The following is a 25,897-nucleotide window of genomic DNA, read 5'->3' on the forward strand; positions in this document are numbered from 1 at the left end:
CCAGGACAACAATGTGCAATCATCCGAGCCCAACACTAGGCGGCGATCTAATGCTAAGATATGAATGTTAGCAGCCCTACATGCCAAGAACAGATGCATACTGGTAAGTAGCATATTCAATACTATATCTATAGCAAAGGGTGATTACACCACCTTGCCCCAGCTGTCATGCAGCCAGTTGTGTCAGTTTTAGATGGCCAGCCAGGGGTGGCATAATACATGCTTTAGCCCCTGGTAGGCCCTGGGTACACCTATGCCCTGGATACCTAAGGTATACTGTACAGGTACTGATAAGGTGGCCCAGTACCAATTGGTAAATGCACCTAAAGTACATGGTTGTCAAATTTAGAGAGCGAACATCTAGGCTGTGGGTCTGATTAGCAGGCCCACAGCCAGGGAAAATCGTAAACCAGTGAAGCAAAAAGCAAAAATCTGGGGTGACCATAGGATTGCAGACCCCACTCTCCTACACCTGTGATCCGGTCGGACCAGTGTAATTTAGCCTATACGTCTATCAGACTACACCTTGCTGCCATCGCATCATACTTACAAAATAGACAACATCTATCTCTTTTTTGAGTACCAGCTATAAAAGCTTTCATGGAAGGACTCAAAAGAATAATTCCTCCCAGAACGCCACCGGCACCAGTGTGGAACCTAAACATTGTTCTTACAGGAATAATGGGTCCTCCCTTCGAACCATTACATAAATGTGAATTGCAATTCCTAACCTGGAAAGTAGCTTTCCTAGTAGCAATTACTTCTCTCAGAAGGGTTAGTGAACTAGAAGCATTGACCATTCAAGAACCTTTTTTGCAAATGCATCATAACAAAGTAGTTCTTCGTACTAATCCTAAATTCCTTCCTAAAGTCATTTCACCATTCCATCTAAATTAATCAGTTGAGCTGCCCGTGTTTTTCTCGCAGCCTCAAACAGTCGCAGAAAGAGCTCTATACACCTTAGATGTCAAAAGAGCACTGCTGTACTATATCGAAAGTACACAAACTTTGCGTAAAATAAAACCACTTTTTGTGTTTTTTCACCGCCACATAAAGGCAACCCCATATCAAAATCAGGGATCGCCAGAAGGATTGTTAAATGCATACAAATATGTTACCAAAAAGCAAAACGTATGTTAACAATTCCTCCAAAAGCCCACTCAACAAGAAAGATAGGGGCTTCAATGGCATTCTTAGGGAACATTCCCTTAGATGACATATGCAGAGCAGCTACATGGCTTACACCGCACACATTCACAAAGTATTACTGTGTAGATGTACAAACTAAACAACAAGCCACTGTGGGCCAGGCCGTACTAAAAACACTGTTTCGAACAACTGCAACAGATACTGGTGGTCGCCGCTTAGCGTGGGTACTGCTATACAATCTATGCATAGTGTGTAATCTGCAGCTCATATGCCTCGAACGGAAAATGTTACTTACCAGTATGCGTCTGTTCTTGGCATGTAGAGCTGCAGAGTTACCTACGCCCACCCGCCTCCCCTGCTAACTTTATCTGTTCCAGTATTATCATAATTAGATACAAATCACATGGACATCACTACCTCTTGTACAGCTCCATCACTTCCCTAATGGCGAAAAACAATCTGGGGATGGAGCCGATGCCCACGCGCAGTATCATCCAAAGGAGTAGTCACCTATCCCATGACTTCCAAAGACTTTTCTACAACAAAACAAACTACAAACATCCGAGCCCAACACTAGGTGGCCATCTATGCATAGTGTGTAACTCTGCAGCTCTACATGCCAAAAACAGATGCATACTGGTAAGTAGCATTTTCCTTTATAAGTATTTCCCTAATTTCTACAGGACCCCCAGCCCCTGTGCAACTAGGGGAGACTTTAGGGGTTCTGAATCTGCAAAAATATTTCAGATTCATACCCAGTGCTCCTAGCATCAAAGTCGAATTTGAGCAGCACTTTGTGAGGAATGAATTGTGAAATTTCACTTTACCCAGGTGTATGAGAGTGGGGTCTGCAATCCCATGGCCACCCCAGATTTTTGCTTTTTGCTTCACTGGTTTACGACTTTCCCTGGCTGTGGGCCTGCTAATCAGACCCACAGCCTAGCTGTTCTCTCTCTAAATTGACAAGCATGTACCTTAGGTGCATTTACCAATTGGTACTGGGCCACCTTATCAGTCCCTGTACAGTATACCTTGGGTATCCAGGGCATAGGTGTACCCAGGGCCTACCAGGGGCTGCAGCATGTATTATGCCACCCCTGGCTGGCCACCCAAATCTGACACAACTGGCTGCACGACAGCTGGGGCAAGGTGGTGTAATCACCCTTTGCTTTAGATATAGTATTCCTATATCTAACCCTAAAATGGACACATATATTCCTATCAGTCACTCCTATGGCAGGCCTTATTAATCCTGAGGGCAGAGTGCTTGGAATTATGTGAGATGGTGCTCTGGCATGAGCTGAGCCCGTTTGCAGCTTGCGGAACCAAGTCCTTATAGCTGTTCCATGATAACGCTATACCATATACTCTTAAGTGCATTATGAACCTCGCTGTCAAATGCTAACTTTGGCATAGCATTATCAAAACATGTCGAGTAAGGTGTCATACGAATTGGAATACTAACCCCTCGCCAATTCTGGCGACGGGGTTAGCATTCCACCCTTCTAGAGGGACACGACATGTCTGTAACTGTGAACCCCGGTTAAAGTTAACTCGAGCCTCAGCATCACAAAATGGATGCTGCCCCCACAGACACAAGTCTGACCTCCTGCTGCTGGGAGTCCTTCCAGCAAGGGAGGCTCAGACAAAGGGTTTCCTGCCTTGGGAGGTGCTAGCACCACCCCAGACAGGATTTTGTGTATTAGGTAGGCCAGGGCTGAAAGGAATGAGACATGCCTGGGGCACACAAGGTGCCCTGTGCATACACCGGTTCCAACCAGTTGCTGGGGCACTCCAGCCCCAGCTCTGGCAGGGAAACTGGACAAAGGATAGGGGGTGTAACCACCCCCCGTCCTGGTCCCACCCAGGGGAGGGACCTAGTCGTAGTGCAGCCCCCTTTAGCTGAATAAAGGTAGGAGCTGGTCCCATTCCCAGTTAGATTAATCTTGACAACTTCCACGAAGAACTCTTGACCTTCGACCTCCTGGACACCAGAAGACTGAAGAATCTCCCCTATGGTCAGGGAGTGACCATCCTGCTTCGCAGGCACCATCAAGCTCCTGTGCGGTTTGCTGCAAAGTCCTTCCATCCCGGAATCCGACGACCCAGCTTGACAAGACCCGGACCTCCAGACCTCTCTGACCTCTACCCACATCCACAGCACAGCTGGGACCCGTGGGTGCGACGAGTAACGTGGGGACGGCCATCTTGAAGAAACCTGCACAGCGCTTCCAGCACGACCCCCGAGGGTTCCTCGAGTGAGTGCATTGGGGACTGAGAAGCCTCTCACCGACGCAGCTCCTGCACCAAAGACCAGCATCCCCGTGATCTGCGTGGGGCCCTTTTGCCTGGTTGCTGCCCTTCCTGTTGTCTGGTCACTTGCCGGCTGGCTTGTGACCTCTGAGACGACGACCCGAAGATTTCGACACTGCTAGCCTGGTCCCCCAGACTGGCCCTTGCTTCCTTGTGAAAGAGAAGCACCCCGGACCCTCCTGGTCCACTCCAGACGCCATCTTTGTTCCACCGCGTGGCTTGCATTAGCCAAGGCCTGTTGTCCAGATCGACGATCCGACACCGCCAACAGCAGCAGACTACGTGGGACAGCTCGTGCCTCCAGCCTGGTCGTGAAGAGCAGCTCCTGGTCCGCGCAGCTACAGAGAGAAGCGACCCTTCCTTCACCTGAACGCGGTGACAGCATCAGGTTCCCTCCTGGTTCCAGCACCGTCACTGGCTAGTGACCAAGACTCTGTCCCCTTCCCTTTCAGGACTTCTTCCTTCCAGTTCCATCCTTGGAACCACCGGACTCCTCCATCTGGCTGCCTGCCAGCAACTCCTTGTTTCAGGCATCACCGGGATCAACGCAGCAAACCCGACGCAACTTCAGCCCTATGCACCCGCAGCCTGTGGGTTAGGTAACTAAAGGTTCGAGGCATGTGGGCTGCTAAATTCATATCTATTGCATAGATCGCCGCCTAGTGTTGGGTCCGGATGATTGCACCTTGTTGTCCTGGAAGAGTCTTCGAAGTATCACGAGATAGGTGGCTCCTCCCCTGGACTACAGTGCGCATGGGCATCGACTCCATCCCCAGATTGTTTTTTTCCGCCATTGGGTTCGGATGTGGTTTCGACGTCTCCGTGTTGGAACCGAGTATATTTGTTCTTAAGGCCAAAAGGCCTTAGTTACCTGCGTCGGTATTGTTTGCGCTCGGTCTCGAGCATCGTCCGGCTCTCTGAGTCGGAATTCTGCGGAGTCGAGGAACTCTTCGGACATCGAGGCCCTCTCGTCGCAGCAAGACCCCGACGTACTGAACATGGAGCGGAGCCCGTTCAAGTTCTGCCCCGTCTGTGGATCTAAATATCCACATATCGACGTGCATCCGGTCTGTAATAAATGCCTCTCGCCGGACCACAACGAGGAAAACTGCATGGCCTGCTCTAAGTTCAGGTCAAAGAAGACGCTCAAGCATCGGCGCGCGGCGCGCCTCGAGGCCCAGCGAGCGACTCCGGCACCCGACGACATATTCGACGACCCCGCAGAAGAAGGCGGTAGCCATCATCTTCAGATTTCACCGCCGTCGACGGAGGTCCAGGCCGATCCCGAAGAACACCTCGGAGGACAGGCCCAAGACCTTGAATACGTCGAGGAGGTAGGGGACGACAGAGAAGTTTATGGGGCCGCGGAAGATAGCTCAGAGGAAGAGCTATGCCCCGAAAGCTGCATGACTCAGGCTCAGGTCACGGGATCGCCACTCGGCCTTACCCACGACCCTGCACCGCTATCCCCGGCCCCGCCTTCTGGCCCGGCCACGGACACTCAAGCGGAGCCGCCATTGCCCGTATCGAAACCGAAACCAAAACCTTCGGATTCGACGGCACCAAAGATGGCCGACGTCCCACCGAAACCTTCGGATTCGACAACACCTAAAATGGCCGACGTCCAACAAAAATTATCGAAGCCTGCTCCTTCATCGACTCCGTCAACCTCCGGTCCACAGAAGTCGAGGAAGGCTGTCGAGACGACTGAACCGCAAAAGGTGCCCAAGGAACCTTCCTCTAAGAAGGCCGTCCATCAAGTGTCGAGCACTGTTGCTCCGGCGCGGACTTCCAAGACTGTTGACGCACCTTCGGAATTCACTGCGGCGTCTACAAGTAAACGCACGGTCGAGTCAAAGTCGACTAAAAGCCACGACCCAAAGACCGGAAGCACTGCGCATCGGCACAAAGATGCCGGATCTGCAGCAACGACGTCGGTGCCAAAAGCAACAACGGGGACGCGACCCGTTGGAGCCGATGATACGTCCACGGAATACTCGTCGACACCGAGGGACTCCAACACTACCGAACATCGGTCGTCGGTTACAAAACCCTCTGCTTCCTTCACAAAGCAGGTCACCGACTCCCTCAAACGTATTCGGGAGAAGACATTGTCGCCAACGGCTCCCACGCAGTCGGCCCCAACATCGGTGGACACACCTCCAAAGGCCTCGACCAAGCTTCTCTACACTCTGCCACCTAAGGTGGCATCGAAGGCGTTTGCACCCAAATCGGTGCCGAAAATCGCTGCCACGTCGGAACCTTCAACGCAAACAGGCCGCTTGGGTCGACAACAAGCCTCAGAAGACCAATCTGAGCATTACATCGATGCCCAAACGGGGAAGTTAACCCTCTACAAAAGGAAAATCACTTCCCAACCACTGGAATCCTATGTCATTCCACTCAAGAAGAAAAGGCCGGAACAGGACATTCCTGCCCTTGTTAAACCTATTCTCCCTACACCAAGACGGAGCCCATCCCCTTCCCCCAACCAATCAGGAGGAGAGGATGAGGACCCAGATGACCAGTACAATTTCCCAGTTGACAATGACCCTGATGTTCAACAGGACTCATATGACGACACTGGGGACCAAGGTGGACATCAGGTGGTACAAGATCCACAGGGTTTTGGGGCACGTACATCACCAACAGAGGATTCTGCAGCATTTAATGCTTTGATAGAGCGGGCAGCTGCAAATCATGATGTGGACATGCATGCTGACCCGGTGGAGGAAGATTTTTTGTTTGACACTTTCTCTGTTTCAGAACGAACAGTTAAAATACTTCCTATGCTCAAAGGTGTCCTTAAACATGCCCCTGAGATCTTTAAAGAACCTACCAGGGCAAGAGTGGTGAACCCACGTATCGAGAAGAAATACAGGCCAGCACCTGGGGACCCTGCATATATTCGAGGACAGTTGCCCCTGGATTCGTTGGTGGTCGCCAATGCCCGCAAAAGGGCGAACTCCCAAACAACGGGTGAAGCTCCTCCCCCAGACAAGGAGTCGAAAGTGCTTGAGGCATCCGGCAAACGGGTGGCGGCGCAGGCTGCCAATATCTGGCGTATAGCAAACACACAGGCACTATTGGCACGATATGATAGGGCGCATTACGACACCCTAGAACAGCTCCTTCAACACCTACCTGATGAATTTAAGGAAGCAGCCGAGATGCTCATATAAGAGGGAAAGCTCATCTCAAACGCTGCAATAAAGTGCGCACTTGATGTGGCTGATACGGCGGCTAGGGGAATTAACACTAGCGTCATGTTAAGACGACAAGCATGGCTTCGCATATCTGGATTTAAACCCGACATTCAGACAACAATCCTCAACCAGCCCGTCAATCCTGACAGACTGTTTGGTCCTTATGTTGACACCACCCTTGAAAAAATTAAAAAGGACAATGAGACTGCTAAGTCCATGGGGGCGCTTCAGTCTCAACAATTCAGGGGAAGCACTTTTCGTCGCTCAAGAGCACGTGGTGTTACCAGAGGACACTTGGGTCAACAAACACAATTCGCAATAGGTGGTGCACAATCCTCGTACCCCAAGCAGGGTAGAGGGGGTAACAGAGGTAACAGTGCCAAGGGCAGGGGCAGAGGGAACAACAACTCCCGTTCCTCTGCCGCCAACAAACAGTGACTCTCTGTCACTGCCCCCCGACCATCCAACACCTGTCGGGGGGAGACTCCAACAGTTCCTGCCAGTCTGGACGTCCATCACCACAGACAGGTGGGTCAGAAAACTTATCCAGTACGGTTATTGTTTGGAGTTAACATCCACTCCTCCCAACATTCCCCCAAGACACCGTCCTATGTCGGCAGAGCACTTGCACTTATTGCAGCAGGAAGTTGTTGCGATGCTGCAAAAAGGCGCAATCGAACTCGTACCAGTGGAAGAGGAAGGAACAGGGGTCTATTCCCTGTACTTCCTCATCCCAAAAAAGGACGGATCCCTCAGACCCATTCTGGATCTACGCCCCCTCAACCTGTATATACTGTCAGAACACTTTCACATGCTTACACTGCAACAGATTCTTCCCCTGCTGAACCAAGGGGATTTCCTAGCAACCTTGGACCTCAAGGATGCTTATTTCCACATTCCACTCCACCCATCCCACAGAAGGTACCTCAGGTTCACCATTCAAGACAGGCACTATCAGTTCAAAGTCCTACCCTTCGGGGTGACTACTGCCCCCAGAGTGTTTACAAAGTGTCTGGCGACAGTGGCGGCGCACCTCAGGAGGCAGAACATACATGTCTACCCGTACCTAGACGACTGGCTTGTTCAAGCAAAGTCAGCACAACAGTGCGCCGCGGACATGTCCCACACTATTCACCTCCTTCACAGTCTGGGGTTCTCGCTAAACTACCCAAAGTCGCACCTTCAGCCAGCCCATGTGCGGCAGTATCTGGGCGCGACGATAAACACCCTGACTGCTATGGCTCAGCCAAACCCAGTCAGGATCGACAACATTCAATCGCTGATCCAGAGGTTCAGGCCGCAACGCTCCCTACCAGCGAGAGTGTTCATGCAGTTGATAGGCATGATGGCCTCCTGCATCTTCATAGTCCCGCACGCAAGGTTGCACATGCGTCCCCTCCAAGAATGCTTGGCAAATCAGTGGACACAGGCTCAAGGACAACTGACAGACCTAGTGTTGGTGACCGGTCGGGCTTACAACTCTCTGCATTGGTGGAATCCACACAACCTTTGCAAGGGACGGCCGTTCCAAGAGCCAGTGCCACAGATTATCCTGACAACAGACGCATCTCTCCAAGGGTGGGGAGCTCATGTACTCCACTACACTGTGCAGGGACTCTGGTCCCCTCAGCAACAGAAGTGGCACATCAATTACCTAGAATTGATGGCAATCTTCATGGCGCTAAAATCCTTCAAAGTACATCTGTGCAACAAAGTCGTGTTGATCCGGACGGACAACATGACAGCAATGTACTACATCCAGAAGCAGGGAGGCACTCACTCGCCACAGCTGTCTCATCTGGCTCAGAGCATGTGGAAGTGGGCCATTCAGAGGAACATTTTCCTCATGGCGGAACACCTCCCGGGCAAGGACAATCAGATGGCGGATCTGCTCAGCAGATACAGCCATCAAATGCACGAGTGGGAGATACATCCATCAGTACTCCACCCGTACTTCCTGCAATGGGGTCATCCAGAGATAGACCTGTTTGCCACAAGGGAAAACGCAAAATGCCGAAGCTTTGCCGCCAGGTTCCCTCACCCGGAATCGCAAGGGAATGCTATATGGATGAACTGGTCCGGCAAATTTGCGTACGCTTTTCCCCCAGCGCCTCTCATTCCGCTGGTGGCAAGAAAGCTGAAGCAACACTCGTTGACTCTCATCCTAGTTGCTCCAACATGGGCACGCCAACCGTGGTACACCACGTTTCTAGAACTGTCCGTGGTACCGCATCAAAGGCTGCATCTCACATCCCGGCTCTTGACGCAGAACCATGGCGACATTCAGCATCCAGATCCGCAACAGCTCAATCTGGCGATCTGGCTCCTGAAGTCTTAGAATTTGGCTACCTAAACCTGCCTCCGGAATGCATGGACATCATCCGGGAGGCAAGAAAGCCCACTACCAGAGCTTGCTATGCGGCAAAATGGAAGCGGTTTGTCATTTACTGTACAACCAACAATATCAACCCGCTGGATGCATCCATTCCTAACATCTGCTATTTGTTGCATCTTTACAAATGCAATCTGGCGTACGCTTCCATTCGGATACATTTATCCGCCATAGCGGCTTATCTCCAGAATTGGCAGCATCTCTCTGTTTTCAGGGTGCCTGCCATTAAAGCCTTCCTAGAGGGACTGAAGCGAGTCATTCCTCCAAGAACACCACCAGCTCCAGTGTGGAACCTCAATGTGGTCCTCACTAGGCTGATGGGCCCACCTTTCGAGCCACTGCACTCCTGCGAAATTCAATTCCTAACGTGGAAAGTGGCTTTTCTCATTGCTATTACATCGCTCAGACGCGTTAGTGAGCTGCAAGCGCTCACAATCCAAGAACCATTCATCCAAATACATTCCAACAGGGTAGTGCTCTGCACTAACCCCAAATTCCTTCCTAAGGTGGTGTCACAGTTTCATATCAACCAAACCATTGACCTACCCGCATTCTTCCAAAACCCACAAACGGTAGCGGAAAGAATGCTTCATACATTGGACGTTAGGAGAGCGCTGATGTACTACATTGACAGAACACAACACTTTAGGAAAACACAACAACTTTTTGTTGCCTTCTCAGCACAGCACAAAGGCAACCCCATTTCCAAAGCAGGGATAGCCAGATGGATTGTTAAGTGCATTCAAATCTGTTACCAAAAGGCTAAGCGTACTTTAACAATACCCCCAAAGGCGCACTCCACACGCAAGTTGGGGGCCTCCATGGCTTTCCTGGGGAACATTCCTTTGGAAGACATTTGTAGAGCAGCCACATGGTCTACACCACACGCATTTACCAAACATTACTGTGTCGATGTGCATTCCAAACAGCAAGCAGCTGTAGGACAGGCTGTTCTCAAGACACTTTTTCAAGCTTCTGCAGCTGGTACGGGCAACCGCCCTTAATGGAGGGACTGCTATGTATTCTATGCAATAGATATGAATTTAGCAGCCCACATGCCTCGAACTGAATATGCTACTTACCAGTATGCATCTGTTCTTGACATGTAGGGCTGCTAACATTCATATCGCCCGCCCTCCTCCCCGGTGCCCGTAGCGGCTCCAGATACTCTCTTGCATTCATCATTAGCATGGACATCCTTTACACTATTTCACTCCATCTCTGCCACAACGGCTAAAAACAATCTGGGGATGGAGTCGATGCCCATGCGCACTGTAGTCCAGGGGAGGAGCCACCTATCTCGTGATACTTCGAAGACTCTTCCAGGACAACAAGGTGCAATCATCCGGACCCAACACTAGGCGGCAATCTATGCAATAGATATGAATGTTAGCAGCCCTACATGCCAAGAACAGATGCATACTGGTAAGTAGCATATTCACTTCTAGGTGCTGAAGTCTGGATCCACTATCCTAGTGTCCAGGTCCACTGTTGTTTTCCCTCCACCCAGCCGGGTTCGTCCGGAATCTTCCATAACAACCTGTGTGGTGTCCTTTCATCTGGTATTCAAGGGGTTATATTGTGGTAAAACAGCTGGCTTCACATGCCAAAAGAGTTTAGCCTAAAGACTGCTTTTGTCCACGCTTCTAGGATAGCTGGTCTATAAGGTTGACTTACAACCAATCACCATAAGGGGTTGTTTGGACTGATACAAGGTGATCACTAGAATTAGTGAGCATCATATATCAGGCCAACTTCTCACACCAGGCATATAAAAACTCATTTTATAAGGGTGTACCTTTTAGATAACTGGCCCCCCTCCCCGGGGATACTAGGAGAGACCCCGGGGGTCGCTAATATGCCAAAACCTTGTAGGTTTTCTATTTTTAAGTGCCCCTACCACCAAAGTCGAGTTTGGGCACAATTTACTGTTTAAAAGCAGTCCTGGCACCCAGTGCCGCTTTTAAACTGACCTCCGGCTTCAGCAAAAAATCTGCTGGCCTTCCATACTGCCATGCCTCAGGGTACTGGGGACTTCTAGGTAGTTTCAATCTCCTACCCTATTATATAGTAGGGGCTTATGGGGTAGGCCATGCCAATTACAGGGGTACCCCACCATACCATAGTGTACCCTAGTGTTTGTTGAGTGTTTTAACTGTATTCTAATGTGTTCCTTTCAGCTCAGCACTGGGCCTGGTTAGGCAGAGCCCAGGGTCAGTCAAAATCAGTTACACCAGCATCAGTCAGCAAAAAGTTGGGGGGTGCCCAGGGCACAGGATGAATTTGCAACAAGTTTGTAATGACAAACTCCCAGCAACATGTACTATTAATGGCAGCACTGTACTTGCAATGCCGAAGAATGGACTTGTGCACTGTAGGGGTTCAGGGCTCATGCACTTGTACCCTCACCACTGGCATAGTGCACCCAGCTGGAGAGGTGGCTGACCTAGGCCAGGGTAGCGGGCATGGCACACAGGGATGTATGCCATGTCGACTCTTCACTTTGGTCTGCACCAAAACACGCAGCCTGCAAAGGCAGTGGATATGTGTAAAGGTACAGGGCCTCTAAGGGTGGCACAATAGGTGCTGCAGCCCTCCGAGATCTTACCTAGCTAAAAGTTGGGGGGTTACTGCAATAGAACCCCAATTTCCTACAGTATATTGCTTTCAAACAGCTGTCATAATTGGAAGAAGTTACAGGTGAAAACGTAGACACAAATGGCTGTTTTTTTCAACTAATGTTCAATTTTTCCTCTATTCAACTGTTAGTTTTTATAAAGAAACCATGAAGGATCTATTCAAATTACCCCTTGCTGAATTCAGAATTGTCTACTCTTCTAAAATGTATAGCTTTCCAGAATCCATTATTGCTTTTATACCAATTTCTACCGTTAACTGGAAGGAGATTGAAAGCACAAAAAATTGCAAAAATAGGCTATGTCCCAGAAAAATGCCAAAACTGTGTAAAAATGTTAGTTTTCTGACAAAAGTCTGCTTGTCTCTGAAAGCTGTGAAAATGGTGATTTCAGCACCAAAACCCCTTTGTTGATACCATTTGCGGGAAATAGCCTGACGCTTTCATGTGCAGCCCTTTTTTCCCATTTTTCAAAAAAATAAATGTATCTTTATTTTGGCTGATTTCTGGGTCCCCTCCAGGGGAATCCACAAAGCCTGGGTACTTTTAAGAATCCCCATGATGTTGGAAGAAAAGGGTGCAAATTTGGCGTGGCTACCTTATGTAGTCAAAAAGTTACAGGGGCATAAGCGCGGACTACCCTAAATAGCCCAAAAAAAAGGCTTAGCAGGTGGGGGGGGGGGGGGTGTTGGGGTTGGAAGGCCTAGCAGCGGAGAGGTTAAAGGTGTAACTTCTGTTCAGCTTGCAGATGGAGTCCACTTACGGAATGAACATTAGTCATGTCCCCCTTACCACCACCACCACCACCTCCATAAAAAACGAACCGTGCAGTGTGGCAAAGGTTTATATAGAATGATGTGCTCAAGAAGCAGTAGTATGTAGTTTTATACAAGCAGTTTACCTGTCAACAAGCAGTTGTGTTTTATTCTGTTACTTGGTCCACTGTAACCTTTCTTCTTCTTTAGAAATGTACATATCCTGCAGAGGCACTAATTTCTAATTTCTAATTTCTAATTTAAAATGCTTGTAGAGCGCAGCATACACCTTGCGGTTTCTTGGCGCTGAAGGTTCAGTGGCTGAGGGGAGGGAAGACCGGGGAGGAAATTTAGGCGGGGAAAGCCTGGCTAAATAGGAAAGTTTTCAAGTCTCCACGGAAAGAAAGGTACTGAGTTGCGGAACGGAGGTTATCAGGGAGAGAGTTCCAAAAGGAAGGGGCCAGAGTAGAGAAATTGGATCCACCCCATTTTTTGCGCGAGAAACGGGGGATCAGGAGAAGGGACTTGGAGGAGGACCGGAGGTTTCTTGCAGGGACGTAGGGTTTGATAAGTGAAGTGATGAAAGCAGGGGCAGTGCCCTGACGGGCCTGGAAAACCATGCACCCGATTTTGAAGAGGGAACGTTGTTTCACGGGGAGCCAGTGGAGTTTCTTTAGGAGGGGGGTGGAGTGGTGATAACGTGGGAGGCCAAATATCAGTCTGGCCGCCTGGTTCTGGATGGCTTGGAGTCTACGCAAACTATAGGCAGGGATGCCATGGAAAAGAGCGTTGGCGTAGTCCAAACGCGAGATTACCAGGGCGGCCATGATGGTCTTGAGGGCCTGAGGGGTGAAGAAGCGGGAGACAGAGCGGATGGTTCGAAGAGTGAGGAAACAGGAGGAGACCACGGAGCTGATGTGTGAGTGAAGAGTGAGCTGATTGTTCATTTTTACACCCAGTGTTTTGACAGTGGTGGAGGGGGAGGGTGCAGGGCCGAGAGAGGGGGGCCAGAAAAGAGAGTTCCAGGGACTGGACGAACCACCAGTGAGAACCAGCTCAGTTTTATCAGGGTTCAGTTTAAGGTGGTTGTGATTCATCCAGTCCCTGATGAATGTCATAGTAGACTGGAAATTGGAGACCGAGAAAGAAGAGGGGGACAGATCAAAGATGAGCTGGAGGTCATCCGCGTAGTTGAAGACGGTGACCTCCAGCTGCTGGAGAGCAAAGATGAGAGGAAAGATATAGAGATTGAAGAGAAGGGGGGAGAGGGAGGAACCCTGGGGAACACCGCAAGTGACAGGGAGGGGAGTGGAGGTGAAGTCGCCTAGACGGACCGCCTGGGTGCGGTCCCTCAGAAAGGAGGAGAGCCAGACAAGGGCTGATCCCCCGATGCCAGCCGCCTTGACACGGGTGAGTAGGATGGTGTGGTCCACCGTGTCAAAGGCGGCGGAAAGATCGAGGAGGACCAGTGCCTGGTGGTTGTTGTCATCCATGCCCTTTCTGAGGTTGTCTAGGACGGCGACTACGACCGATTCTGTTGAGTGCCTGGGGCGGAATCCTGCCTGACGAGAAGCCAGCCCCCCATTAGCCTCAATGTGGGTGCTCAGAGCCGCGGTAACATGGCGTTCCATCACCTTGCCCAGAAAGGGCAGCAGGGAGATGGGGCGAAAGTTGGACGAGATAGAAGGGTCCGAGCCGGGTTTCTTCAGCAGGGGTACGATGGTGGCTGCTTTTAGTACCGGGGGCACCACACCCTGTGCCAAGGCGCTGTTGAGGAAGGCAATCGGGGGATCAGGGCAGCTAGAATAGATTTGCTGTAGGATGCGAGCGGGGCAGACATCCGCCGGGGACCCAGATTTAACTTTGGGGAGAATCGACAGAAAGGATTCCTGAGTGAGGGGAGGGATAACAGTGAAATGATTTTGTACTGGGGGGGGGGGAGGGATCGACGAAGGTAGGCGAGGGTGAAGGGATATTGGCCTTGATATTGGTGATCTTATCCACGAAGTAGTTGTTTAATTGGTCGCAGAGAAGCTGGGAGGGAGGGATTTGGGGCGAGGCTCGATCTGAGAACGCCAGGTCGTTTACGATGTCAAAAATAGCCCTGGGTTTGTTGGCGGCCGACATTATTCTCGTAGAGAAGTAGTCGGTCTTTGCAGCTAGGATTGCTGATTTGTAATCAGCCAACAGTGTCAGAAAGTGGGTTTTTAATAACGGGCAGTAGTTCTTCCTCCACTGCCTCTCCGCCCTCCGAACGCTCAGCTTAAGTTCTTTTAGATGGTCGTTAAACCATCGGTTAGAGTCCTTAAGCCGGCGGATGGAAATGCGTCGTAAGGGGGCCTCTGAGTCACAGGCTCCAGCCAGCCAGGTGTTAATGGCCTTGGCCTGTGAGGCCGATGATAAGCCAGAGAGGGGGGGGATGGAATTGTGAAGCAGGGAGGTCAGGGAGGGGAGATCCAACCTGTTCCAGTTCCGCGCCCAGGTGTTTTTGGCAAGCGGGGTTTTGGGGGATGAGTTGTGGGGGATGGAGAAAGAGATGAGGGCGTGATCGGACCAAGGGCAAGGGGAGACCGCCACCGAAGCCAGTGGGAGGTTAAGAGCCCAGACCTGATCAAGTGTGTGCCCGTGAGAATGAGTGGGGACAGAAATGTGTGGGACAAAGTTGAGGGAAGACAGAGATTCGGTAAATTCTTTTGAGGCGGAGCACTCGTGTGGGTCTGAGGGCCAGTAATTAAAATCCCCCAGCACCAAAACCGAGGCAAAGTTGACCGCCAGATTTGCCAGCAGGTCTTGGAAGGCAGGTAGAAATGAAGGCGAGGGCTGAGGGGGGCGGTACATGAGGAGACAAGTGATGGGAGGGGCGGTCTGGAGGGAACGGGCCACCAGGAAGTCGACAGGGGCCATAGGGGGAGAGGGAAGTAACTGGAAGTGCAGATCTGACCTAGTAATTAGTGCGACCCCACCGCCCGCCCTGCCGGCCGGTCGATCGGCACGTAGGGCCACGTAAGACGGTGGAAGGGTGGCCAGGAGAGCGGGAAGGGAGGTATCGCAATACCAGGTCTGGCACTGGCCACTTAGCCCACCTCTCTATTTTCCTAGACACATTTACTATTTCTACGTCTCAGCCATATGTGGTCACCCCTAGGTTGAACACCGTGTGATAGTTTGTGAGATTGTTGTAGTTCATATTGTGTGAAGGTGTTGGTGTTAAGGTTTTTTAAATCCCTCCGTTCCTAATGTGCATGTGTGTTTGATCCTTGGTCTGTGGCACCATGTGCAGAGGTAACGAGTTTACTGTGTTTCTAAATGGCTCATAAGTAGCCAATTCATGTGATATTGCTGTCCATGTGTGCTTCAGTAGAAGGACCTGAAGTTAATAACTCTCTATCATTTGGTCTCACAGCTGCTTGCGCTTGATCTGAGCAATAACAAGATATTTCGTTTGTACTACATGGAAGATCTTCTTCGGAAGGCTCCTCTCCTGAAACACCTTAATTTGTCTGGCAACAAGGTAAGTGCTACATGCATCCTTTAGCCCATGGCTCCAGTCTTCTGGTTCACTAGTGTTGACTTTTCCTGGATCTTCTAATCCACCTCCTTTGCTTATGCTCTTTAGTTGAAGACTGAGCGAGAGCTGGACCATTTGAAAGGCATGAAACTGCAAGAGTTGTGGTTGGATCGGAACCCCCTGTGCGACAAATTCCTAGACCGGTCCACATACATCAGGTCAGTCTGCGACACCGTGAACCACATCAGTATCTGCAGAGAGTCAGACAAGCTCCAGGCTGGCAAACTACTAGTGATCGAAAGGTCTCCACCAAAGGTCATGTGGGAGTTGTGCATCACCTGACGTCATCTGTTTTGTTGTTTTGTGGTTATAGGGTGATCGAATGTCTCCGGAAGGAGCAGTGTTTCCAGCCCAGGAGATCTGTGCGGGTTGACTTCTGAGGGGAGGTGAACGGTGGGCGTTTTCCTGCCCTGATTGATTGATACCTGTAAATGGGAATGCCTGAAATTAGTTTGTCCTTAAATCGTATTGGTTTAAAAAAAAAAAAAAGAGGAATCTCAGATGTCTGTTTGCTTTGTATTATCGGCTAATAGATGAGTATGCTGTACAAAATTATATGTTTAGTATTCATGGCATCTGTCTGGGAGTCTCTAGTAAAGTCTGAGTCGTGGAATTTGTATCCATGGCCCATAACTAGGTAGCCTTTAGTAGTCTGTTTTCCTAGTATTGAGTATGTTGTCCTAGAAATGCCTGGGATTGTCTGAATTTCTTGTCCTTCGGTCTGCCACTCAAGGCTCTTCATGCCTGAGGTGGCCTAAGATGCATTGTTTTGTATCCAGGACCTGCAAAACTTCACAATGGCCTATTTATCTGCTTTTGTATTTGTGGTCCCTATCTTTGAATACTCTAGATGGTGTGAATTCCTGGCTTTGTTTCGTGGCCACATGCTTGAGAATACCCAGGTTGATATGAACTCCCTATTAACTTTAAAAGCCAAACACAGAATTGTCTGAATTTAGTTTTTATCCCCTGGCAAGGTTTGTGATGGACTTAACTTAGTCTTTTATTTCCACCATGCACGCCCCATGTATGGGTTTGTCTTCGCATCTATTCTTATGTTCAGTTATGTTTCTGAGACCCATATCTGTGAATTCCATTGCATGTGTGAATTCCTGGATTTATATGTCCGGAATACTTGGGATGGGCTGAACTCCTGGTATTTTTTTTCTTCTTTTTTTTTATTTTTCCAATCTTTGTGCAGAATGCCTTGGTTATTTTGAATTCTTCTATTTTTGTCTTTTGGAAGGACTTGAAGACTCCTCCACATAAATGGAAGTGATTGCCTGTACACTTCACGTGCACAGTGCTAAGAAAGGAAGGGCATCTTAAAGGCAGAGCAGGGCAATTTTGTTCATACACTCCTATGCTGTGAAAGAGAGAATGCTCTTCCTGACTTCAACTTTCTCCTATGCTCCAAGAATTTAGTTTGTGGAAAATTGAACTTTGCTTCTCTTTCCTGCAATCAGTCAACATGCCGTCTGTCACTCCACATCTTTTCCCTGTGTTTTCCATTGTCTGATTCCTCCATCATACCACCCCTCAGCCTTACTCTCTAGATTATTGATTATTCCCTGAAAGGCCAGCTGGGTTTGCCAGTGGTTGAATACTGTAATTTGGTACTAATACTGAAAGAGTAGGCTGTCTGCTTCATGCCTTTGAAGTAGCACGTTGATTAACCAAATAACTTATTGCTAATGGCACAAACCCTTTCCAACATAAGATTGTCAGGTTGTTGTATTGGTTCTCATCAATTTGTGCAAGATGAATCCATTAGCAGCCTCCGTGCCCTGCATTATGAAGTAGTATATATTCCAAGCGTCTACTTATAAGAATGGAAATGGAGCTTCTTCTCTTAGGCTTGCTTGTGTCTCTTGTTCCCTTCTCCATTTTCTCTGTTTCTCCTTTTCATTGTACCAAAATACTTCTGGCTTAATCAAATAATTTGATCTTTCTACTCCTGCTGTGCTGACTACAGAATTGTTTGGGTTGGAGAGTTGTGGTTGCAGCACTGATTTGTCAGAGCTTGAGTGACTGTTGAAGTCTAATGTTATCCTGCTCAACCATCCCTGACTAGTTCTTCTGCTGTGGCTGAGCTCTCTCCCCACTAGTTGAGTATTTTTCTATGTATTTCTTTTTTCCCCCTGTTTGAATGAGACAGATCTTGTGTCCAAGTTATCTCGTTGAGCGCCGTGGGTGAGTATGCTACAGGTAAGTATGAAAGATGGAGGACAGCCTTATTCCAGTGCCCTTTTGTACTTCTCATCTTTTCTTAATGGGCGCCACAAACCAGAGGATCCCGTGCCAGCACTTGTAGAATTCCTGTGCAATTTTATCTAGGCTCATCTGTTCTCCATGATTCATCCCTTCGCCACTATTTAATTTGTCAGATTTGTGCCTATCCAAAGGCTCCTGTGGGGCTCAGACAAACTGATGGCTTGCACTTGGTGGAATCGCCCCTTAATTCTTCTCTCGTATCATTAAAGCTTTCCTTTTATGGAAATAATTCTTCATCTTCTATATACCACAAGCTAAACCCAATAGCACTTTTGTCCCATTTGAGAGATTTCCTGTTCTCTTTATGGATTTTCCTAGAGTAAGGTGAAAATGTATTTCGACCACCTCCTTTGCTCCCTCTCTTGTACTTGAGCTTTCGGGGGGCTCCTAATCTACCTATTTGCTTCCTCCGCACACTGTGGAGTCTCCATAGGGTGTCATTAGTGCCTTAGTTTTCAAAGAGGCAGCCGTCGGTACTGTGAAGCTAGTTAAATACAATACAGCACAAGTTAACCCCTGCTGCCCAGTTGATTGGTCAGAGTAGCCTCTTTGTTCTCCTAACCCAGTGCTGTAAATTACCTTGTTGGAACTTCTCACGACAGTACTTCTATTTGTTTTTTTCTGTTTTGGAGAGCCTGCCTTCAACCGATGTTCATACCACTAAACATAGGAGGTGCTAGAAGTTTGCTGTAGCCTCTTGAGTGAAAGTCATGGAATTCCCATATAAATCTATACTACATCTTTTCTACTAAAATGTTTGCTATTAAATACAGCAAGGGTTATGATCTTTTCCCTTACTGTTGAGCTTTGTATGATTCTTTATCATAAGAGGTCCCTTGATGACGTAAAAAATGTTCTGTGAATTCATAGCCTCTTTGCTCCCAGGAACCCCTTACTATGTTCCCCTTTTTCAATTTTGTGCAAACTGGTTGATTTTCCTACTCACACAAAAAACATGTATCCCGTCCAATTAGATGTGTGTAGGGCATAGGCTATGTTGCTCCTTTAAGGACATTTCACAGCAGCATATTCTTAACAAGTATTCACCCCACCTATTGATACTCTTTGCCATATTACATGTTGCTGAGGGAAGAGGGGCGAGGTAGACTCTTTAGGCTGTGCTTGCGGTAATCTCTTCCTAACCCGATTTGAAAACTCACTTTTATCTCTCATCTTTTTTTTATTTATTACTATTTATTTATTTTGATGCGGTGTACGGCAGTGCAATCCGGGAACGCTTTCCGAAGCTGTTGCGTCTGGTAAGAGATTTTTCCTTCTACACTGAGTTTTGTAGTCACATCTGACAGGTGTGCTTTCAGTGGGATTGTTTGATTTCTAACCATGTATTTTTCACCACACTGTCATATTCCTTCTTCACATGCACTCTATACCTTGCTCTTTATTTCCTACTTTCATTTTTCCTCAGGATGGCCATGATCTACCCCCTCCTATTTCCTTTGATGTAGAAACTCCCACGACGCTCCCACCTACTAAGGTAAGTAAGAAATAATTCCACTGGTGAGCAAGGGTAAATGGCTGCACTGTGCTGCATGAAATTAATTTAAATTATTGAATGGTATCGTTTAATTAATTCATCATTTTCTGCTGGAAAATCATAGTTGCCTTTGTCTTAGCTGTCCGAGGGCAGAGCTCAACATGTTTAACCTGTTCTGTTTTAGTACATTATGATGCAATATAATTTTGTTGAAGGGCTTATGAAACAGGTGGACTCTGAAATGACTTGTGCATCATTTTAGGTTTTTAAGTCCTGTTGCAAAGTAATGTAGAAATTACTGTAGGCCACTTAAGGTCTTTTTAGCTTTTTCTATAATTGATTACTTTTTCTTCTCTTGCCACCATGTTTTTATTTCAGCTTATTTTTTACTACTGTAGTTTTTCTTTCCCTCAACTTTATTGTAATTTTTTTTCATATCCTTTATCCAACTGTTCTTTTTCACCTTTAAGGCATTGGGTGATCTGACACCTGGGTCAGTATCTTGATTCCAGGACATGCAACTCATTTTCTGAAGCGAATAATTGTACAATAGTGTCTCAGGAACTTAAGGCTGAAACCCCCACATCTTTTCTTTTTGCAGCCTTAGACTCCCCCAACCCCCCTTCCCCCCATTCCCCAATCCCACCCCTTTGCCTCTTCATTGAGTATTTTTAGCAAAATGCCTTTTGGAGCCTCCTCCATCAGGAATATTCTAAGGATGCAAATGTGCAAAACCTGTCAATTTTTAAACTCTTGTTAGAGGCAAAAAACTTTTTGTTTCTTCTGTATCTTATTTACAGGGAAGTTACTTTGGATCAGATGACATTAAAGTTCTAGTGCTACGGTTCCTGCATCAGTAAGTGCATCCCTCATTGTGACATAATGTGATTAGAGCTTGTGGTGAGGGTAGAGTGATGGCTGTGAGATGGCATTCCACGAGTCCTGTGGCACCCTTATGAGTTCTTAAAATCGGTCCTTAATCCATCGAAGTCCATGTAGATCACTTGTGTTGAGTGTAGTACTGTTGTTTAATCGTTTATCAATTCTTACAAGCATCCTCAGCCCAATGTATATACATCTACATAAAAAAAAGAATTATAACTTACACAGATCAGAAAACGTATAAAACATAATCAATAAATGTTATAATTTAAGAGATCGAGTATCAGTGTGAGAAAGTGGCTCTATATATACTGGACCAAAGTAAGGTACAGTGTGTGTATAGAGTCCACAAACCCCAGAGGTGTAACGGAGGTTAAAGTCAGGGCTGACCTTACTCTCAAAAGTGGTAGCTTGGTCGAACAGTAAGGCAGTACCAGAGGACAGTGTAAAGCATTTGTTGTACACACTCAGTCAGCAAAGGTTTTCACACACTCAAGGACTGAACTCCAGCCCAATTGTTTTTATATCAACAGATATAGTAGTTTTATTTTTAGAACCAACAGGTGTAAAAATATACTTTTCTCAATATGAGTGATCTCAGATGAGTACTTTGCAGAAAGGCAATAAACTGTGTAATCACAATAGGTACAGGGGTTGCAGTGGGCAACACAATTCTAAATCCAATTTAGCATTGAGCTCAATGGGTTTTTCTACATAAATGCAGGTAATTACTTAATAGATTACTTTTGTAATCCCAGGACTGGATCCTAGATTCAGTCTTGGGCTCTAAGTTGGAAACAGTTTAGTAAAAACGTTTTAGTTATTGCAGGGATTTTTAAGGAATAAAAAGCTATTTAAAAAATTCACACTCAGAAACTTTTCAAGGGAAATCTGGCAATTTTATCCAAGGGGAGAAAATTCAGGTTGCAGGTAAAGTATGATCTCGTTACTTTTGTAATCCAGTACTGGGCTCCTAGGTCCAGCACTGGGGTCTCAACTTAAAACAGGTAAGTAATTACGTTTCAGTAGTTCGTATGATTTTTAAAGAATATTTCAAGTTTTCAAAAGTAGACACTTAAAAGAAATTTCATAGAAAAGCAGACAATGGATTCCTATGGAGAAAATACAGGTTACTAGTAAACTCGGTTAGGATTACTAGCTTCTCTCCTAATCCCAGGTGAGTACTTCGGAATTCGGTTGATTTTATAGGAATATTTTAAGTTTTCAAAACTTCACACTTCACACTTAAAAGAATTTTCGAATCAAGCCAGTCAATGTTATCCAATGGCAGGTAAGTGAGTTACCGGTTTCCAGGTGAGTACTCAACTGGTGAAGTTAAGGTTCTGGGCATAGACTCAAGGGTCCCCCAGGGTCAGGTAGGTACAGTTGGCTCACCCTCAGCGTTGCAGGGGCGGCCGGTTGCAGAGGTAGTTAGGCCCAATGTTATCCAATTGGGGCAGGGGACCTCCGGTTGGTGGCTGCTGGCTAGCAGGCAACGCGGCTGTGGGAGCTGGGCTCCTGGTCACTTGCTCAGGGCAAATGGGGAAGTAGGATAGGTTACAGGTTGCACTGCCAGGGGCACTCGGGTGACTGGGTGCAGGGTGCTTTTGAGCCGTCGGGCGCTCAATGTTATTCAATGAGGAACTTGAAAAGGGAACAAAGGCTGCAGGCTCGGGGACGGAGGATCTTCTGGAGCGACCAACACTTCGAGGGGTAAGTTGGGAACCTGGAGGATAGGTAGGCACCCAGGAGTTGGGCACAGGGGGCCGTGGGGCGCCGGGTGCAGGGGTGTCTTTTGAGGTCGGAAAATCTTAGCCTCTGCTGGTCGCTGTCGGAGGGGTCCTTTGTCCTGAGGCTGCAGGCGTCTTCTGGGTCATCTAGGAGGGTCTTTGGGCACTGGATTTTGGGTCCCAGTCGCCGGGGGGACGTCCTCGTGGTCCTGGATCACTCAGGCACGGGCCGGGCTCGGCGGGTGCAGAGTGGGTTGGTCCGGAGCTTCCTGCTGGCACCAGGTGGGGTTGTTGTAGCAGAGCCTCTGCTGATGGGAGTCCCAGGCTTTGTGAGGGTCAAGGCAGACAGGTCCTCTGGGTGTCCCAAGGTTGCTGTCCGCAGGAATCGCCGGGATTAGGCAGGAGCAGGTTCCAGTATCGAGAGGCCGGTAGGGCTGGGGCCAATTCAGTTGTTGTCGTCCTGTTAGCAGCTGCACGGCGGGTCTTCTACTTCTTGAACTTCTTTCTTCTTTTCTTATCGGGATCTGAGGATGGAAGGTTCAGGGATCCCCTAAATACTGAATTTAGTGGTGTTACAGGTAGGGCAAGGGCAGGGACCAATAGGTCCCTGTCCTGGGGTGGGTACACCCCCTAGCCTGCTCCTCTCCTGTGGGAGGGGGGCAAGAGCCTAGCTGTGATTGGGCAGGGCTCACCATCTTCAAGATGGCCGGAGCCCGGGTCGTGCTTCATCTAGTCTCCCCCTCCTGAGGGGTGGGGTTGGCACAGGCTGGCACCCCCCCCCTTCCTGACGTAGTTTTTCCCGCCAGTCTTCCCGCCAGAGTGGGGGTCAGGACTGGTGGGGGCCAGTTGCTGGGTACAGCAAATGGTCTGGAGAAGCTCACAGAGGCGGCAGGCCTTTGATGCTTCCCCCTGCCCATCCTGGGGGAGGAGACCTAGCACCTCGCCCAGGATGTGCATTGTTTCAGGCCCAGGAGAGCGGGGGGCTCTCCACCCAGGGTCCAGCAACATGTCTGCTGTGTGGCAGCCTAGGCAGCCTCTCAGTCCAGACGTGGATTGGAGTTAGATTTCAGGGGGCATCTCTAAGATGCCCTCTGTGGTGCATTTTCATTAAATCCCACAGTGGCATCAGTGTGGATTTAATATGCTGAGAAGTTTGATACCAAACTTGTTAGTCTTCAGTGTAGCCATTATGATGTTGTGGAGTTCGTGATGTCGACCTCCCCGCACCATATACGCTTAAAGGCATCACTGCACTTACAGTGCCCAGGAATGGCCCTGGGTACTGTAGGGGCACAGGGCTCATGCACCTGTGCCCACACCTTGGCATAGGGCACCCAGCTAGAGGGGTGACTGATGTATGCCAGGGCAGTGGGTTTGTGGGCATGGCACACAGGGATGTGTGCTGTCGACTCTTTGCTTAGTTCTGTACTTAGGCACTCAGCCTGCAAAGGCAGTGTGTGGGTGCCAGGGTACAGGACCCCTAAGAGTGGCACAATAAGTGCTGCAGTCCTTAGGGGTCTTCTCTGGTCACCATGCCCTGGGGACCTGGGCTACCATTTACTAGGGGCTGACAGGTGGCCAGAGATGCCAATTGGGTTTTAGTTTCAACACAGTTTTAGGGAAGGAACACAGGCCCTGGGTACCTGGTTGGCAGGAGCCCTGGGCACACTCAGTCAAAGCACATCAGCAGTCAGAAAAAAGTGGGGGCATACCAATGCAAGAAAGATGGCACTTCCCCCGCCCCCCCCCCCACACCCCCCCATGAAAGGTAATGAGACTAACCTTGCCCTAGGGAGTCTACATTGTCTAAGTGGAAGAACCTGGAAAGTCCATCTGCATTGGCATGGGCAGTCCCTGGTCGGTGTTCCACTTCAAAGTCCATATCTTGTAGCCCCTATCTTGGTGGCAGGCAGCAATACCAATAATAAAGATAGAGAGAAATCTTGTGATCCTAAAATCCCCAAAGGGATTGTGAGAAGTTGGCCTGATATGCAGTGCTCACTATTCTAGTGATCACTATGTATCAGTCCTAACGACTCTTATTGATGATTGGTTGTAAGTCAACCTGATAGACCAGCTATCCTAGTAGCATGGACAAGAGCAGTCTTTAGGCTAAACTCTAGAGGGCGTGTTAAGCCAGCTGCTTTACCATCACATTTACCCCTTGAACACCAAGTGAAAGGACACCACACAAGTTGTTATGAAAATAAAGTATATTTATTTATAACAAGACTACCCTGAACTCTTTATGAGTCAGGGAGCTAAGCACAATACAAAACTCTTAAAGAAATACTGAAAGTCGCACAATTTACACAAATGCCCGAGGGGCACGAAAAACCATATACTACAAAAGTGGAATGCGAAATTACTAGCAGGTAAGTACTACTCTCAGAGACTTTAGAAACGCTGGGCCTACAATGCTGAACCCTTGGATTAGAAGCAGGAGCCCTAGGGACGTCGGGTGCAGAGTGGAAACTCTCACGCGTAATGCGGGACAAAGTCTATGGATACTAGTAAATGCAAAAGTTAGTGTTCTCGGGCGAACCCGACTAGGTAGGTCAAAAACGAAAGTGGATCTAGACACTTAGAGAGTGGATCTACGCTGGAGCACCGTGGTACTCGGTTTACCTAGCCCAGGGGCTGCGGCTGCATAGGGTTCAAGTGTCGTCGGGAAACCTCGTTGACGAACCAGGAGCCTGAAGTAAGAGTTGCTAGCAGGCGACCAGTGAAGATGTTCCGGGCTGATCCAAGGACTGGATCAGTTGAAGAAGAGTACCTGTAAGCAGAGGGGACCAAGTTCTGAATCACTAGCCGGTGAGTAGGTGGGCACCAGGATGGCACCGGACGAGGTCACTCAGCCAGGTGAAGAGGTGACACTGGATTCTGCTGCTACACGGACCAGGGTGCTGATGTCGACCAGGCTGGAGGTCTGCGAGCTGTCCCACGTCGGATGTCTGCTGCTGGCGATGCTGGATCCGTTGAAGGAGGCAACAAGCCTTAGCGAAGGCAAGCCCACGTGGTAACACAAAATGGCGTCTGGAGTGGACCAGGAGGGTCCGAGGAAGTTCCCCTTCAAGAGGAGACAAGGGCCAGTCTAGAGGAGCTAGACCAGCGGTGAAGTAAACGTAGGACGTCGTCTGGAGGGTCACTAGCCAACGGGCAAGTGACCGGACAACGTGGCAAGCAACGCAGAGGCAAAAGGGCCCCACGCAGATCTGGAGGATGCTGGGGGGCTGGGCTTCGGTGCTCGTGCTGCTTGGGGTTGGGGCTTCTCTTACCCCAGTGCACCCACTCGAGGGCCCCTCGGTGGTCGTGCTGGTTCAGTGTCGTGCTGGTTCTGATGATCGCCGGGTCCTCTGGTCTCGTCGCACCTACGGGTCTCAGCTGTGCTGTAGAGGCAGGTTGAGGTCAGAGAGGGCAGGGAGTCCGGGTCTCGTCGAGCTGGGCAGTCTGGTTCCGGAGGAAGGACGTTTCAGCAAACCGCAAGATACTTAGGTG

At 48.8% G+C, this 25,897-nt stretch overlaps 1 protein-coding gene across 1 annotated transcript in view; it reads left to right on the top strand.

Annotated features, from left to right (window-relative positions):
- Positions 1-25,897, top strand: part of NXF1 (nuclear RNA export factor 1) — a 497,551-nt gene that overhangs the window by 246,549 nt on the left and 225,105 nt on the right. Inside the window, exons 9-13 of the mRNA XM_078660502.1 lie at positions 15,854-15,961; positions 16,067-16,176; positions 19,515-19,551; positions 19,719-19,787; positions 20,588-20,643. Coding sequence (XP_078516628.1) covers positions 15,854-15,961; positions 16,067-16,176; positions 19,515-19,551; positions 19,719-19,787; positions 20,588-20,643 — 380 coding nt within the window. The remainder of the gene's footprint in view (positions 1-15,853; positions 15,962-16,066; positions 16,177-19,514; positions 19,552-19,718; positions 19,788-20,587; positions 20,644-25,897) is intronic.

The sequence above is a fragment of the Lissotriton helveticus genome, chromosome 9 (genome assembly GCF_964261635.1).
Source record: "Lissotriton helveticus chromosome 9, aLisHel1.1, whole genome shotgun sequence".
Lineage (NCBI taxonomy): Eukaryota > Metazoa > Chordata > Amphibia > Caudata > Salamandridae > Lissotriton > Lissotriton helveticus.